The sequence below is a fragment of the Sesamum indicum genome, linkage group LG3, assembly GCF_026168435.1.
Source record: "Sesamum indicum cultivar Baizhima isolate 11 linkage group LG3, ASM2616843v1, whole genome shotgun sequence".
Lineage (NCBI taxonomy): Eukaryota > Viridiplantae > Streptophyta > Magnoliopsida > Lamiales > Pedaliaceae > Sesamum > Sesamum indicum.
Window position 1 is genome coordinate 26,095,384 of NC_142659.1, and position 17,162 is coordinate 26,112,545.

Sequence of the window (17,162 nt, forward strand, 5' to 3'; positions counted from 1 at the left end):
GTTTTTTCAATGCATGATTAAAGTCAATTGGGGCATAAATTAATGGAGACGCAGTCATTATCTCACTATACTTCTAGATGACCGTCCCAATTAATCCTAAATCGTATACTATATAATTTATCTTGAAAAGTTCTTTTGAATAATTAATTATTTGTCGATATCTATCAATTTATCTATATTGTAAAAAAAAAACCCCTTTATCGTATAAATTTTTGAAAACCTACATTTACCCTTTAATTAATTTCTTCTGTTAAGAAAAAAAATGATTATAATAGTAACTTGAATATTTTTTAATGGTTGCATAATTATTTTTTTTTTCTCTCAACACACTATTCTATATTTTCTTTTCACCTTCCCCATGTTTTTTTTTAATCATAAATGTTTATATTTTTAAAAAATCCACAATTATAGTTTATTTTTTTTTTTGTCTTCCACCTTACCCTACATTTATTTCTTCTCACAAACTTCAATTTCTTTATCCTCACCTTATACTACATTAATATATTTTCACAATTTTTTTACACTATGATTTGTTTTTATCTGCTCGAGAACACTGTGTGCAACAACTACTACTAATTTAAAAGAAAATATAAAATAAAAATAGTATGTAATAAATGGGATGTTCTTTTGCATCATCTTGAAAAGGAGAGGGAGCTTTTCGTAAAACTGACAAGGAAAAAGCCTAAAGAAGAGCAGATTAATTGGCGATGCTGTCAGTTGCCCACCTTGTTATGTGCACGTGAACAGCTCGTGCAGTCATTAACCACATACAATTAAATCAAAAATCGTCACTCCACCTCTTCAAACTCAAATTTTCTTTTCCTGAGCATCGTCAAATTCGTCATACCAAATCAACAATGATTCTCCTGCTGATATTAGCTTTACCGGTCATCTTCATGTACCTTTTCCACAAGAACAGAAAGGCAGCAAAACCCCTTCTCCCGCCTGGTCCTCCAGGGCTGCCTTTGATTGGAAACTTGCACCAGTTTGTCACCCCCACCAATCTTCATATTCATCTATGGAAACTTTCCAGGAAATATGGCTCCCTCATGCACATGAAGCTAGGCCCTGTCCCAGTTCTCGTAGTTTCGTCAGCAAAATTGGCTAAGGAAGTGATGAAGACACAAGACTCGGTATTTTGCAGCAGGCCGAAGCTACTTGGGCAGCAGAAGCTCTCCTACAACTGCCTGGACATTGCCTTTTCACCCTACTCTGATTACTGGAAGGAGATGAGGAAAGTCTCAGTTGTTCATCTCTTTAGCATCAAGAAGGCTCAATCCTTTCGTCCCATTCGAGAAGATGAAATCTCTCGCATGGTTGCGAAGATTCAGGCCTTGGCTTCTTCATCCGATCGAGTAGTTGTCAACCTAAGTGAGATGGTCACGGATCTGGCGACCACACTAATATGTAGGATTGCTTTTGGTACGAGATACGATGAACGGGGATCCGAAAGCAGAAGGTTTAACAAGCTTGTGCGTGATGCTCAGGCTGCGATGGCCGATATTTATGTATCTGATTACTATAGTCTGTTTAGTTGGGTGGATAAACTCACTGGAAAGCTAGCTCATCTTGATGCAACTTGGAAAAGCTTGGATATGTTCTACCAAGAGCTTATTGAGGACCATCGTCATCGTAATAGGCCAAAGACACTGGAGGAGGAGGAAGAGGAGGAGGATATTCTTGATATCCTGATTCGGCTTAAAGAACAAAACGTGCTTTCCAGCAATCTCACTTGGGATCACGTCAAAGCAATGCTAATGGTAGATGTCCATGCTTTTATATATGCATAATTTCTCTAGATCGATAAATTGAGGTTAAATTAAATAAGTCCCCCAGGCAAGTGAAAACATGCATAGGAAAAAAAAAAAATCAGAGATGTGTATCGTGACGCAACTTTTGAATTTTTAGAATAAGGGGAATATGACTCCTTGACGTCGGAGACAGAGAGATTCTTTTTGAAAAAGTTTAGGAGAATAATGTTGAACTTTATTTATTTATTTTTTGGTGGGGTTGGGGGGATTGTGATTGATATGTTTTTTTTTAATAATTTTTTTTCATTACTCTATACAGGATATATTCATTGCTGGAATTGACACGAGCACAGCCTCGATAATTTGGACCATGACTGCTCTGATGAAGGCCCCCGATGTCATGAAGAAAGTACAAATAGAAATAAGAGAATTGGTAGGTAGGAAAGGTGTAGAAATCACAATTCGAAGAAGCAGTAAAAATGCAATCTTGTTCAGAGAAATCGCCTTTCAAAGGCCCAAACTCCATTTCTGTTCAAGTGTTCTGTTACAGTCGAAATGAAGAAGACGATCTCTCCCTTTTAAATAAACTGAATTACCTCGCAACTGTCTAACTAATCCGCAACTAACTAACATGCTTACGTGGACCTATAGCATGCCGAATAAATGACATAAGCCCATGACTGTACAAAAAGGCTAAAATACAAAGGAAGGCGTGAATGCAAAAACGCGATTCTCTTCTATCCGTTGTCCAAGGGATGAACAACAACATCAGCAACTCCACCACCTGCAGCAGCTTGATCTTCCATCCTGTTGCATTGGGAATTCATGTCAGCCTGAGTTCCAAGGATTCCAACAGCCCCCCCACAAGTGGGAACGGGGGCAAAGCACACAAGGCCCAACTTGGAGATGAATGAACTGAAGAGCTTGACAGAAACAGATTTCGTGAATATATCGGCAATTTGAGCAAGACTCCGAACCAAAACAGGCATGATAAATCCATCCTTATACGCATCACGAACAACGTGACAATCAATTTCGATGTGTTTCGTCCGCTCGTGGAAAACTGGGTTCGCAAGGATATGGACTGCAGCTTTATTGTCACATGAAAGTGAAATCGGCAAAGTGACTGAAACCCCAAAGTCAGCAAGCAAATACGACAACCAACGCAATTCACATACCGTGGCTGCTAAACTCCGATACTCAGCCTCGGCGGTCGAACGAGACACAGTCGACTGCTTCTTAGTCTTCCAAGAAAGAAGAGCCGGCCCAAGGAACACACAAAAACCAGTTAAAGAACGTCTGGAATCAGGACACGATGCCCAATCCGCATCACAGAAAGCCTGAAGTTCAAGAGAGTTGGCAGCGGGAAAGAACAGTCCAAGGGAAGGCGAACCTTTTAGGTAACGGACTACATGGAGTGCAGCTTTCCAATGAGCTTCACAAGGCCGGTTGACATATTGACTTAACTGCTGTACAGAGTAAGAAATGTCAGGCCTTGTGAAGCTGAGATAAAGTAATCGTCCGACCAAGCGCCTATATGAATCAGAGGTCGGAAGCAGAGAACCAGTGTTAGAGCTCAACTTGAGCCCAGGTGGCAGAGGCGTAGCAGCAATTTTAGCATCAGTTAACCCGGTGTCAGCAAGAATGTCCATCACGTATTTAGTTTGAGCCAGATAGATCCCTTGCGAATTGCGAGCAATCTCCAAACCCAGGAAATAACGAGCTTGGCCAATGTCCTTAATTGTGAAGAGTTGATGCAGGTAGGCTTTAACCTTCTTAACATCATCAATGTCTGCACCTGCAAGAAGTATGTCATCGACATACACAAGGAGTGAAATCAAGCCATTAGCAGTGTGTAAAAGAAATAAGCAATGATCATGTGCACTCTGATTGAAACCAAATTGCTGCAGCTTCAACGTCAATTCGACATTCCATTGTCGCGAGGCTTGTTTCAGGCCATACAACGAGCGTTCCAACTTGCAAACGAGACCAGAATCCACTTTATATCCAGCAGGAGGTGTCATGTAAATGTCCTCCTGTAGGTACCCATGAAGAAAAGCATTATTCACGTCCAATTGTTCCAGCACCCAACCCCGAGCTGCAGCCAAAGCAAAGAAAAGTCTAATGGTAACTGCCTTCGCCACAGGCGAAAAAATCTCTGTGTAATCAACCCCCTCCACTTGATTGAAGCCCTTCGCCACGAGGCGTGCTTTACATCGCTCAACACTCCCATCTGCCCGTAGTTTAATCTTGTACACCCATTTCGAACCTATAGCTCGTTTACCTGCAGGTAAAGTTGTCAACTTCCACGTCTGATTTCGTTCCAAAGCCTCCAACTCAGCATCCATCGCCGCCCTCCACTCAGGATGCTTCACAGCCTCTGCAAATGAACGAGGCTCTTGCAAGGTCGTCAATGATGCTACAAAGGATGAGTAACTTGCTGAAGTTGGGAGCAGAGAGATGGAATTATTGTGGCACACAAAATCATCCAACCAAAGTGGTTTGCGGGTAATTCTGGTGGACCTTCGAAGAAGAGGTTGGCTGCTTGAGACACTGTTATCTTGCTGAAATGAGGCACTGTCATCATGTTGAACTCCACTAGCAGACATAGGTGTGGAATCAAATGGTGCTGCAGATACAAGTGGGCTTGAAGCAGTGGCCTGAGTATCCTTGTGACTGACCCCAGCTGTGATGGTTGGAAGAGGACAATCAAGCGAGTCTGCAGCCTGTTCTTGGGCAAAAGGGAAGACCAATTCATGAAAAACCACGTCTCTAGAGACAAAGAAAGTGTGATCCTCTAGATCGTACACTTTATACCCCTTTTGTGTCGGCGAGTATCCAAGAAATGTACATCTGTGAGCTCTTTTTTGAAACTTAGATTTGTGTGGGTTGGTGTTCGTTGCAAAACAGAGACACCCGAAAACTTTAAGATGCCCGTATGTAGGTACAGTGCCAAACAACAACTCGAAAGGAGTGCGCCAATGTAGAATGTGTGTGGGAGTTCTATTCATGATATAGGTAGCAGTCAATATTGATTCACCCCAAAACCGAAGCGGTAGAGCAGCTTGAAACATTAGTGCTCTGGCAATGTTGAGCAATTGTCTGTGTTTTCTCTCAATTCTCCCGTTCTGTTGGGGAGTATAAACACACGACGTCTGATGTATAATCCCCAGCCTTTGGCACATAGTTGCACAGTGTATATTCAAAAACTCGGATCCATTATCCGATCGAATCACCTTAACTTTAGCTGCAAACTGTGTTTCAACCATAGTGATGAAGGTGTGCAACGTAGAAACCACTTGATCCTTTTGTTTAAGAAGATATGTCCACAATGATCTACTATAATTATCCAAGATCGTCAAGACATAATTGCAACCCGTCAAGGTGGATGTCTTGTATGGACCCCAAACATCCAAATGAACCAGCTCAAAAGGCGTAGTAGTGTGCGAGTCACTGTATTTAAAAGGAATTCTGGACTGTTTTGCTTTGGGACAAATTTCACACTTCATTTCCAACGAATTACTCGAGAGATTACATTCTTGAATATGTTTGATAGCTGCCATAGAGGCATGCCCCAATCTAGCATGCCAAAGATTCTCATTACATTCAGAAAAAACAGTACAAGATGTAGGGGAAAACTTGCAAGAAGAAATAGAACTTGCAGAAACAGGGGCCTTCACAGTATATAATCTTTTGTGCAATGTTCCCTTGACCAGCACCCTCTTAGTCACCTGGTCCTGCAACACGCACCCAAACTGATTGAACATACAACTGTAGTTCCCTCCATTGCAGAGCTGACTTACAGAAATAAGATTGACAGAGAAGTTTGGGATGTAAAGCACTGACTCAAGTCTAACATCATTTGTCAAGTTTACTGAACCAACATATGCAGCTGCTTTCTTTGATCCATCAGGAAGATAGATGTAATGTGTTCGAATAGGAACAGAATATGACTCAAAGTTTGATAAATGCGCACATATGTGATTTGTAGCCCCAGAATCAATTATCCAATCATCCATTCCAAGTGTGTTAGAAACAGAGGTATTACCTGCAAATTCCTCATCAGATTGAATGTAATTCACAAAGCTTGAAATAGGATCTGATCTCGTCTCTTTATTCTTCATAAGTTTCAGCAATTCTGCCACCATACTGACAACATCCGTTTGTGCATCTGCTTTGGTTGCCACCATATCTGTTTTGTCCACCTCTTTAGTGTCTAAGTTCCCTGCAAAATTATAAGCTCCACCGGGTTGTTTCTTCCTCTCGTTTAGTGCTTTATACCACTCAGGTGCACCGTGTATTTGAAAACAAGTTTCCTTCAAATGTCCCTGTTTATGACAATGAGAGCAAAGCAAGCCTCGTTTATCCTTTTCGAACACTGTTCTGCGCCTCTGTACTTGCCTACGCGGTCCTCCACTGTCTCTTAAAGCCACCTGGTATGCTGTATTATTGGCATTGTCAACAAGGTTCATCTGCACACTACGTTGTTGTTCCACAGCAAAAGTCATGGAGAAAGCCTTCTCCAAGTCAGGTAGCGGATCCATCATAAGTAATTGGCTCTTTTCTTTATCGAAAGTCTCATGGAGCCCCATGAGAAACTGCATGAGTTGTGTGGCACTGTTCGTCTCTGCGATAGCCTTGTTTATCCCGCAAGAGCATCCTCCACAAGTGCATTTAGGTGGTGGTGATAGGCAAAAGAGCTCATTCCATAGCTTTTTCAGTTTCGTCAGGTAACTAGTTAGTGTCATGTTTCCTTGCGAAATCGATGAAATCTCCCGCTGTAACTGATATATCGTTGGTCCAGTGCTACAGCCATATCTTGCCTCTATCTCCAACCAAAGCTCACGAGAAGAGCTCACATACATAAAGCCTTCTACAATTTCCTTCGAAATCGAGTTCCATAACCATGAAGTAACCATGAGATCTGCTCTTCTCCATTGTTCAAATAGAGCAGATCCTATTGCCGGTCGAGGAAAAGTTCCATCGATGAAGGCTAACTTCATCTTGCAGCCAAGAGCGACATAAACCGCTCTACTCCATGTCAGATAGTTGGTGCCAATCAGAGGTGAAGAGGCGAGCACAAAGCTCGAATTATCGGAGGGATGAAGGTACAAGACATCCCTTTCATATTGATCGGTCTCCAGTGTTCGAGAATCCGCCATGACTAGGCTTCTAATCTCAGCAATTTACAGAAAACAAACCGTAGAACTGACGTATCAAGAGACCTTCAAAATGAAGGCTCTGATACCATGTAGAAATCACAATTCGAAGAAGCAGTAAAAATGCAATCTTGTTCAGAGAAATCGCCCTTCAAAGGCCCAAACTCCATTTCTGTTCAAGTGTTCTGTTACAGTCGAAATGAAGAAGACGATCTCTCCCTTTTAAATAAACTGAATTACCTCGCAACTGTCTAACTAATCCGCAACTAACTAACATGCTTACGTGGACCTATAGCATGCCGAATAAATGACATAAGCCCATGACTGTACAAAAAGGCTAAAATACAAAGGAAGGCGTGAATGCAAAAACGCGATTCTCTTCTATCCGTTGTCCAAGGGATGAACAACAACATCAGCAACTCCACCACCTGCAGCAGCTTGATCTTCCATCCTGTTGCATTGGGAATTCATGTCAGCCTGAGTTCCAAGGATTCCAACAAAAGGTAAGGTAGATGAAGTATACATTCAGAACCTTCCCTATCTGCGGGCAGTCATAAATGAGAGTTTGAGATTGTACCCCCCAATTCCACTAATCCCAAGAGAAACAATGGAGGATTGCATCTTAGAAGATTACAAAATTCAAGCCAAGTCGATGGTTTACGTTAATGCATGGGCCATTGCAAGAGATCCCGAGTACTGGGAAGATCCAGATACATTCTTTCCTGATAGGTTCTTGAATTGTGATGTTGATATAAAAGGACACCATTTTGGGGTACTTCCGTTTGGTTCTGGCCGGAGAATCTGCCCCGGTATATATATGGGACTTGCAAATGTGGAGCTAACGGTAGCAAATCTCCTCTACTCTTTTGATTGGGAATTGCAGTCTGGAATGCAAGAACAAGATATTGATACCGATTCATTACCTGGAATAACCGTGCTCAAGAAAAATCCACTTCTCCTTGTACCTAAGAAACGTGTTTAGCTAAGTTTTGGACGAATTGTGGGAAACTGCGAGGCTTATGAAAAGGATACAAGATGAAACTAATGGAAGAAAAATGTACGTGGTGCTATGAAGGGTAATTTTCATTTTCATCCTTGCGTTTATAACTCAATTGTTAGATCATCCCATGCTCTGCAATTTCGTGATGCATCCATTCAGCCAATTTTCTCTCCAGTTTTAGGACATTTACATAATAATAGACTATTTATATAAAAATCTAGGACATTGATGATTAACCAATAATCTCAAGAGAAAATCAATATCTATGGATTTGATCATACTCATTGCTTTCACAAGTTTTTTGTAGAAAAATATTTTTGTTGGATTCGACACCCATCACTAATCGAAGGAAATGGGATCTTTCCTTTCAGCTTTCAAGACAAGGATTGAATTTTTCGCGAGGTTTAAAAGCATTTCTTCTTTGAAAGACAAAACTTGAATTGATGACTTCTAATGGACAAAGAGAAATAATACAGGGGATTATAGAGTATTTTTTTTTTCTTTTTATCATAGGGACTTATTTAAATATTTTGAATATTACAGGGATAATATGGATTTCACCCCTGTGGTGTTTATATTTGGAGTTTAATGTTTAGTTTTCTTATAAAATAGTGTAAATACATTACAGCTACAATGCTTAAGGTTATAGTTATAATTATAACTAAATCAACTATTCAATGACAAAATTTACAGAAACACCCTTGAAAAACATTACACTAACACCTTTTAAGGAGTGTAACATTAATTTTACAAAAAAAAAAAACAAGAAATGTTTGTGTAATTTAACCTAGATTAATTTGCCAGATAATTGTCTTAACGGACGGTATAGAACTGCACATATTGTAACCTACTCACGAGAAACCACCACAACCTGCTTCCCAATGTTGCGACCAGAGAAGAGCCCTATCAGGGCACTCGGCGCACTTTCAAGGCCTTCGGCTATGTCTTCCAAATATGTAATTTTACCTTCTTTTATGAGTGTCAGAACTGTATCCAGAAACTTTGGATAAAGGTGGTAATAATCGGGGACCAGAAATCCTTCCATGCGGATTCGTTTTGTGACAACGTTAAACAAGTTTTTCACGCCTTCAAGCTCCTGAACGTCGTACTGTGAGATCATCCCACATGCAGATATTCGACCATGTAATCTCATGTTGAGAAGCACTGCGTCAAGCATCTTTCCCCCAACGTTGTCAAAGTATATGTCGATGCCATTAGGGAAGTACCTAATCAGAACGACAACAACGCTGAGAATTTTGTCAAACTATATGCCCGAAAGGACAAATGAAAAGTGAACTCCAGTATGCAAGATTTCAGGCGTCCTTGCCTCAAAGTAACACCTTTTCGTGAGAATATTGGAATTTAGGCCTCTACGAAGAGCAAACGACGGTTAAGGACAATGTCTTTCTTGGGACAAAGAAGGGAAGGCAAAATGCTAACCTTTTCAAAGCTGCATTGAAATCAGGTTCTTCTTTGTAGTTAAATGCATCGTCGAACCCAAATTTGTTCTTCAGAAGATCCACCTCCAAGATGGAAAAGATAAAAGTAAAATAAAGAAAATTCACTACAACAGAATTTGGGCACTTTTGCTATACTAAATACATGACGAGGGTAATAATCACAAGATAGAAGACACAAATAAAGTACAATGTGAAAAGCAAAAGATGAATCATAAACCTTATGTTTGCTCCCTGCACTTCCAACAACATAACAACCCGACAGCTTTGCAAACTGCCCAACAAGCTGACCAACAGCTCCAGATGCAGCAGAAATGAAGACAGTTTCTCCTTGTTTGGGAGAACAAATCTCATAGAAACCAACATAAGCAGTAGCTCCAGGCATACCTTTATAGTAGAGACAAATTGCATCAGATGAGCAACCAATCAGTTGAAAATATGGAACAAGAAACATGAAGGTTTAACAATTTAACATGTGAGTTATCGTTCGACTCCATTTGGAAAGGCGCAACCATTGCATTTCTTGTATTCAGACTTTCATTAGTCCTTTTCTTGTACTGAATATGTCAGACTGCAATCAAATGCTCAAATTTACGTCGACTCAAACTAAACATGTATAACATCAAGGAATCAACATGTTTCTCTCTTCTTGAATTCAACATAATACTCCGGTTTTGCACGAAATTATACTTCATGCGTTCTTACGTATCCACCACGATTGCCAATGTGAAGAATCAAGTTTCGCAAGATTGATGTACCTTTAATGATGAAAGTTCCGCAAGTAACTCACCAAGAATTCCAGTATAGTAGGAGAGCGGCACGTCCATATGCTGAACTTTGAAAAGACGCTCTGTCGATGTAATAATGGTATACTCTTCCCATGCAGTCATACCCCAAACCAAGTCCCCTTTCTTGAAGTTTGGGTGAGAAGAATCAAGAACTCTGGCCACTCCATATCCCTGTAAAGGCTGTATGATACAATTCAAAATGGAGATGATCAACCATATATGATATAAATAAACAACTGGTTAGCTCATATTCCTGTCAGACTTAGTTTCTCAGATAGCACAAAAATGGAGAATTGTGGCTATAAGTAGCACCAACAGATACCATATTTCTCAGAAATCAAATATAATATGTCTCCCTTGTTACAACACATAATTAGGGAAATTGTTGCTTTGACCAGGTTTGGCGAACCAAACCAATCACAGTGCACTTGTCATTTGGTTAGTCACTTTATTTGAACTGTACACCAATGACGCGTTAAGTGCATTAGAATGGCCATATAATTAATTCAAATTTAGCGAACCTGGATCCGGACTAAAATTTTGGTACAAATAATAAAATAGTCACAGAATAGACTTATAAAACATATAAAAGCTTATAAGATGTTCTAAAAATTGTTTATGTTATCATAATTTATTTTCAAAATATTCAAAGAAATATTCTTCTCCTAACTTTTATTTTACAAATTTAAAATAATTATTGATAAAAATTCCAATATATTTGAACTACATGAACAAAATTTAGGAGAAAATGTTTGTTTACATATTATTTGTCTTTTAACTGAATGAACAAAATATCCACATTAGCAAAGTCCAAAAATTAATATAAAAAAGGTATTTTTAGTACAAATAAATAAACAGAATTAAAAAAAAATTAAAATGCATATCAATAATAAAAGAACTCAAATGAAAACCAATAGTAATTTTGTCTAAAAATAAAGTAAGTTAATAGTTGATTTTATTTTAATAAAAAATCGACGGATTCTTTTTTTTTAAATTAAAAAGAAAATTAATTGATTTTTTTAAATAAAAATTTATCGTAAGGAGTCCCGGTATATTTCTTCCCCGTAAAATTTTTCTTAAAACATCCCTTTCTCCTCTATAACAAATAATCAGAGACAAAGACAACAAAAGTAAACTTTTACACAGTTGCACACTGCTTTGGCTGGTGTACTCCGTGCATCAGAACTAGTACTTTCACCAGCCAGTAGAACAGGCAACGATCCTCTTATGTAACATGGTTCAATTGGGAAGTTATGGATGAATCAATTATACGATAATTGTAATATAGTAACATGTGATTGTAGTCACAGAGAATAACTAACTATAAAACGTGAATATCACCTCCACATGACAAAATTTTCCTAATCCATTGTTTTATCCTTTCCACATATGTGGGCATAAATATTCCGTTTATAAGTTAGTGGCGAATTTAGTACATAGAATTTTACATTTGATTTTCTTTTTGCAAATTTAGTCCCATATTCACAATGTTATTTTTCTTTGTACCGTAATAGATATTATTTTCATTATGTAACTATGATAAAAATTGTCAAGAAAATTTGTCAAAAAAGAACCAAATATGAGATGATCATGACTACATTTGTCCAAAAAAGAAAAAAAGGACTAAATTTGTGAATAAAGTAAGCTATATAATCAAAAGTGCTAATGATCTAAAGGTGGAGGATCTAAAATGTAATTTTACATATTTATAATTTTGTGAATTGTAATTGCTTCAGACTGAAAAACAAACAGCGGAACAGGAAAAAGACGAACCAAAGCAGGTGTGAAGGAGTCGCCATAGCTGCCCTGGAGAAAGCTCATACGGGTGCGCATGTAAGGGTCGCAGGACAAGTAGAGATTCTTCACCAAAACAGCGCCGTTGCAGTCTTGGGGGACCTTCAGTGTAATCGTGGAGGTTTTCAGAATCATATCTGATTCTTTTGCAGAAGCCTTAACGTAGTCCCTCAGAATTATTTGTTTGTTGCGCACTTTGTCTCCCATTTTCTCCTAATTTCTTTTGCTTTTCTGATGTTTCAGTGTGTGCGGTGTGTGTGTGAGTGTTTGGGATAAAGTGGAAAATGAATGAGGAAAATGTAGATGCAACATGGCAAAAACGTGCCTCTATGACTTTTGTCGTGATCTTCCATATTTTGTGATCATATTACAATTTTGTGTTTGGTGGGGCGAAAAGCATTTATTTCCTTGTAATTCGAGCCATAGAAGCAGAAAAACTAATGGTCCTGATCACTTCTTTATGTGGATGTGAACTGAGCCATATAACACTTTCATACAGCCACAGTCGAACACACTTGAATCAAGAAATGTTCACTGCACTTCAAACTCAAGTTTCTTCTTCTCTGCATCATCAAATTCGTTACACTGAATCAACAATGATTCATCTTCTGCTAATGTTAGCTTTATTACCACTCATCTTCACGTTCCTTTTCCTGTTCAAGAACAGAAAGGCAGCAAAAACCCTTGTCCCGCCTGGCCCTCCGGGATTGCCTTTCATTGGAAACCTGCACCAGTTTGTCACAGCCACCAATCTTCATATTCATCTATGGAAACTTTCCAGGAAACATGGCTCCCTCATGCACATGAAGCTAGGCCCTGTCCCAGTTCTCGTAGTCTCGGGAAGTGCTGAAGACGCAAGACTCGGTATTTTGCAGCAGGCCAAAGCTACTTGGCCAGCAGAAGCTGTCCTACAACTTCTTGGACATTGCCTTTTCCCCCTACTCTGATTACTGGAAGGAGATGAGAAAAGTCTCGGTTGTTCATCTCTTTGGCCTCAAGAAGGCTCAATCCTTTCGGCCCCTTCGAGAAGATGAAATCTCTCGCACGGTTGCGAAGATTCAGGCCTTGGCTTCTTCATCTGACAGAGTAGTTGTCAACCTGAGTGAGATAGTTACGGATTTGGCGACCACACTCATATGTAGGACTGCTTTTGGTACGAGATACGATGAAGGGGGATCTGAAAGGAGAAGGTTTGACAAGCTTCTACGCGATGGTCAGGCTGCACTGGCTGATTTCTATGTATCTGATTACTGTAGTTTGTTCAGTTGGGTGGATAAACTCTCGGGAAAGCTCGCCCGTCTCGATGCGGCTTTCAAAAACTTGGATCTGTTCTACCAGGAGCTTATCGACGACCATCTTGATCGTAACAGGCGAAAGACAATGGAGGAGGATATTCTTGACGTCTTGATTCGGCTCAAAGAACAAAAGGTGCTTTCCAGCGATCTTACCTGGGATCATATCAAAGCAATGCTAATGGTATATGTCGATGCTTCTATATATTCGTAATTTATTTATGGCAAAATTACATTTTTTATCTTATAATTATAGGTGGTTAGCATTTTTGTTCCTCTAAGTTAGTCCATTTACACATTTAGTTCTCTTTTTAACGAATTTAGTTTTAAACATCTTACTTGTAGTTCTTTTTTGACAAATTAATTAGTCATGTGTTTACAATTTTGGTCCCCTTCATAATATAATAGATACCATTTTTTATCTTATAAATATGGGCCGTTAAGACCAAAATTGTGAATATAGGACTAAATTTGTTAGAAAATGACCAAATGTGAGATGTTAAGTACTAAATTTGTCAAAAAAAAAGAACTAAATGTGTAAATGGAGTAAGTTACAGGACCAAAAGTGCTAATGAACTAAAGTTATAGAACCAAAAATACTTTGACCTTTATTAGGGAAAATTCTTGCTTGATTAACCAAGTTTTGCCGAGTGTGATATACTTGCTCTATGATCGGTCACTTTTTTGGAACTGTATACCAATCACATGATAAGTATACTGCACTTACCATATAATAATTAGTTCAAATTTGATCGAGCCATTTTCTAACTAGAATTTTTGGAACAGAAGACTAATGTGATCGATCTTTGATCTTTTAAATAGAGGGCTATGACTCCATGATGTCAGAGCCAGGAAGGTTCTTTCTAACAAGTAGTTTTTAATTGTTCTCGTATTCTTTACAGAATATATTCATTGCTGGAACAGACACGGCCATAACCTCAACAATTTGGACCATGACTGCCCTAATGAAGGCCCCTGATGTCATGAAGAAAGTTCAAGCAGAAATTCGGGAATTGATTGGTATAAAATGTAAAGTAGATGAAGCAGACATTCAGAATCTTTCCTATATGAGGGCAATCATTAGTGAGACTTTGAGATTGTACCCTCCAGGTCCGCTACTACTCCCAAGAGAAACAATAGAGAAGTGCATCTTAGACGGCTACGAAATTCAACCAAAGACTATGGTTTACGTTAATGCATGGGCCATTTCAAGAGATCCCGAGTATTGGGAAGATCCACTTGCGTTCTTGCCTGAACGATTCTTGAATAATGGTGTCAACATGAAAGGAAACGATTTTAAGGTGGTCCCATTTGGTTCTGGCCGAAGAAGCTGCCCCGGTATGCATATGGGACTTGCAAATGTGGAGCTCGCGGTAGCAAATCTCCTCTACTTTTTTGATTGGGAACTACCTCCCGGAATGCAAGCACAAGATATTGATACCGATTCGATGTTGGGGATCATAATGCTTAAGAAAAATCCTCTTTGCCTTGTACCTAAGCAATGTCTGTAGCTTGCTTTGGACAAAATATGATGAAGATAGAAACTTGTGAAGTTGATGCATTGTTCTGTTACATTATGTGATTTGTAAGTGTTAAGAAATTGAGACAATCGACCTATTGTAATAACAAACCTTATTTTCATCATGAGTCTCAGAGACCTGAGGTCTCCCTTCGTATTTTTATTGGATTGAATTTCCTTTTGAAATTCTTGTTACATATCTATTTCATTTCATGTATACGCACCATGTCTACAAATATTTTCTTAAATAAAATTGATTATATAATCTTTATACATATAATGTGTATATTTAAAATAGAATAAAAGGTGCAACAAAGATTACAATAGAAAATACAATCTAATTTTTAGGCTTGTAATTTTGAACCTCAGAGGTTACAAGTCCAATTTCGTTTTCTATTTTGCTTTCATCTTCCTTAGGGGAAATAGCACTTTTCCTTCCGTAATTTAGGGTTTTTTTTTTTTTTTACTTTTGGTCCTATTAGTTACGGAATTTTCATTTTTGGTTCCGTAACTTTTAAAACATAGCATTTTGGTCCCATGACATATTTTCATTAAATATTTTAATGAAAAATACCACATGGCCTTTAGAGTCTTTATACTTTTAGTCTCATATGTTACTAAATTCTCATTTTTTGTCCCATAACTTTAAAAAAATAGCACTTTTGGTTCCATACACTTAACAGCCACATACCTTTTCCAGTTAAAAATCTAATGAAAATGTGTCATGAGATCAAAAGTACTAATCTTTTAAAGTTACAGGACCAAAAACAAAAGTGTCGTAATCAATGGGATCAAATATAAAAAAATCCTAAATTACAGGACGAAAAATATTATTTTCCCTCTTGTTTAGTGAGCCTTTTACTTCTTATGTTGGCCTTAAGACTTGTAATTGTTAGGTTCCTTCTTGATCTTGAAGCCCAATCCCACTCCCTTTCCTGGTAAAGTTAATTCACGAAGCAATGAATTGATATTCTTGATCTTGGCAGCCATCTTCTGCCCAAAGGCTAATGGGTTCAACGAAGAAAAGAAGTTACGTAACATTTACGCAGTCTCAGGGGAATTTCTCTATTTATAATTATATCCCTTTTGTTAAAATTTGGATAAAAATATTAATATCAACAAAAAAATTTATATAAAATTTTAATTTTACATTTTATTCAGCATTTCTTACAATTTATTAATAAATATTCTTACTAATACTTTACACTTTTAGTGGGTAAATTTATATATAAATTTAAAATGGTGTAACTATAATAATTTTTTTTTTATTATTTTCATTAAATAAAAAATAGCTCATGATAAATAGAGTAGTGGGCATGTTGATCTCTATATTTTAACAGGGTATGATTAATTATTCATAATTGGTCTTCATCCATGTGACCACTCATTCACAATTACATGTTTCTAGGGATTAAAATCTTTGATAGTTGTTTGAGATCAAATGAATGAATGTATTTTCGTTAATTATTATATATCTATTACTCTAATAAAGGCTTAATTAATTATATATAACGATTAGACACTTCATCAAGATGACTATAAAATCACTTAGGCCTCGTTTATTTTATGTAATGGAATTAAAGATATAATTTATCTTAAATTTACTAATATGCCATTAATTTGAAAAAATATTATGAAATATCAAATACCCCTTAATAAGACAAAGAGGTCATTGAAAAAAAAATACTTTTATATTTATCCTTTTCAATTAGCAAGTTTAGATTTGTATTATTATTATTATTTCTTAATTATTAGGGAAAAATACAACTTTTGATCCTGTAATATACGAGATGGTTTTTTATTTTTTATTTTTTTTGTTCTCCACGATTTGATCATTTTCGCACTTTAGTACTATAATTTAAAATTTTTAGCAATTTTAATTTTTTTAATCAATTTGGCAAGAAAATCGAATGTAACCTGTACATTATCCAATTCAATTGCAGCTTTAGTCCTTTAATTTAAAAGGTAGCACTTTTTTTATCCTATGTGAATTAATTTACAGGAATAAATTGCAATTTGGAACATGTGCAAGTCACATACAAATTTTCAGCAAATTAACCGAAAAAAGGCTAAAATTACTAAAATATTAAAGTTACAAATTAATTTGAAAAAATAAATTCATATAGAACAGAAAATGACACCTCCCGTAAATTGGAGGACCAAATTTACATTTATCTCAATATATTAGAGTACAAAGTCAAAAGAGCGTTAGTTCAACAGTAAAATGCGATTAAATCAGTTCAACAGTAAAATTGCTATTAAATTTTCCAAGTGGTAACAACTGTAAGTAAAGGTAGATTCATAATTCTCTGAACAGATGCAAAATGAGTATAGATCAATCAAATTTTTAGGAAGGTGTGAACAGTTAGTAAACAGTCGAATCGAATCCATTCTGAAAATTG

The 17,162-nt window shown here is 37.4% G+C and overlaps 3 protein-coding genes across 3 annotated transcripts; 2 read left to right on the top strand and 1 right to left on the bottom strand.

Annotated features, from left to right (window-relative positions):
• Positions 1–630: 630 nt before the first annotated feature.
• On the top strand, positions 631–8,002 carry LOC105159010 (6,7,8-trihydroxycoumarin synthase-like). The gene is made up of 3 exons (XM_011075940.3): positions 631–1,760; positions 2,071–2,197; positions 7,414–8,002. Exons 1-3 carry the CDS (start codon positions 858–860, stop codon positions 7,890–7,892), a joined length of 1,509 nt encoding a protein of 502 aa, XP_011074242.1. The 5' UTR covers positions 631–857; the 3' UTR covers positions 7,893–8,002.
• Positions 8,003–8,596: 594 nt separating this feature from the next.
• LOC105158816 (2-alkenal reductase (NADP(+)-dependent)) lies at positions 8,597–12,265 on the bottom strand. Its single transcript, XM_011075695.3, has 5 exons — positions 11,929–12,265; positions 10,158–10,335; positions 9,588–9,754; positions 9,351–9,433; positions 8,597–9,136 (listed from the first exon to the last, which is right to left on the bottom strand). Exons 1-5 carry the CDS (start codon positions 12,154–12,156, stop codon positions 8,758–8,760), a joined length of 1,035 nt encoding a protein of 344 aa, XP_011073997.1. The 5' UTR covers positions 12,157–12,265; the 3' UTR covers positions 8,597–8,757.
• A 120-nt stretch (positions 12,266–12,385) lies between these two features.
• Positions 12,386–14,923, top strand: LOC105159011 (5-OH-xanthotoxin synthase-like). Its single transcript, XM_088878809.1, has 2 exons — positions 12,386–13,425; positions 14,144–14,923. Exons 1-2 carry the CDS (start codon positions 12,910–12,912, stop codon positions 14,750–14,752), a joined length of 1,125 nt encoding a protein of 374 aa, XP_088734935.1. The 5' UTR covers positions 12,386–12,909; the 3' UTR covers positions 14,753–14,923.
• The last annotated feature ends 2,239 nt before the right edge of the window (positions 14,924–17,162 follow it).

Coding starts and splice junctions, on each gene's coding strand:
- LOC105159010 (XM_011075940.3), top strand. CDS start 858: ATGATTCTCCTGCTGATATTAGCTTTACCGGTCATCTTCATGTACCTT. Junction 1,761..2,070: donor ACGTCAAAGCAATGCTAATG/GTAGATGTCCAT, acceptor TACTCTATACAG/GATATATTCATTGCTGGAAT. Junction 2,198..7,413: donor AGAATTGGTAGGTAGGAAAG/GTGTAGAAATCA, acceptor TTCCAACAAAAG/GTAAGGTAGATGAAGTATAC.
- LOC105158816 (XM_011075695.3), bottom strand. CDS start 12,156: ATGGGAGACAAAGTGCGCAACAAACAAATAATTCTGAGGGACTACGTT. Junction 10,336..11,928: donor ACTCCTTCACACCTGCTTTG/GTTCGTCTTTTT, acceptor TGTATCATACAG/CCTTTACAGGGATATGGAGT. Junction 9,434..9,587: donor GTGCAGGGAGCAAACATAAG/GTTTATGATTCA, acceptor TCCATCTTGGAG/GTGGATCTTCTGAAGAACAA.
- LOC105159011 (XM_088878809.1), top strand. CDS start 12,910: ATGAGAAAAGTCTCGGTTGTTCATCTCTTTGGCCTCAAGAAGGCTCAA. Junction 13,426..14,143: donor ATATCAAAGCAATGCTAATG/GTATATGTCGAT, acceptor TATTCTTTACAG/AATATATTCATTGCTGGAAC.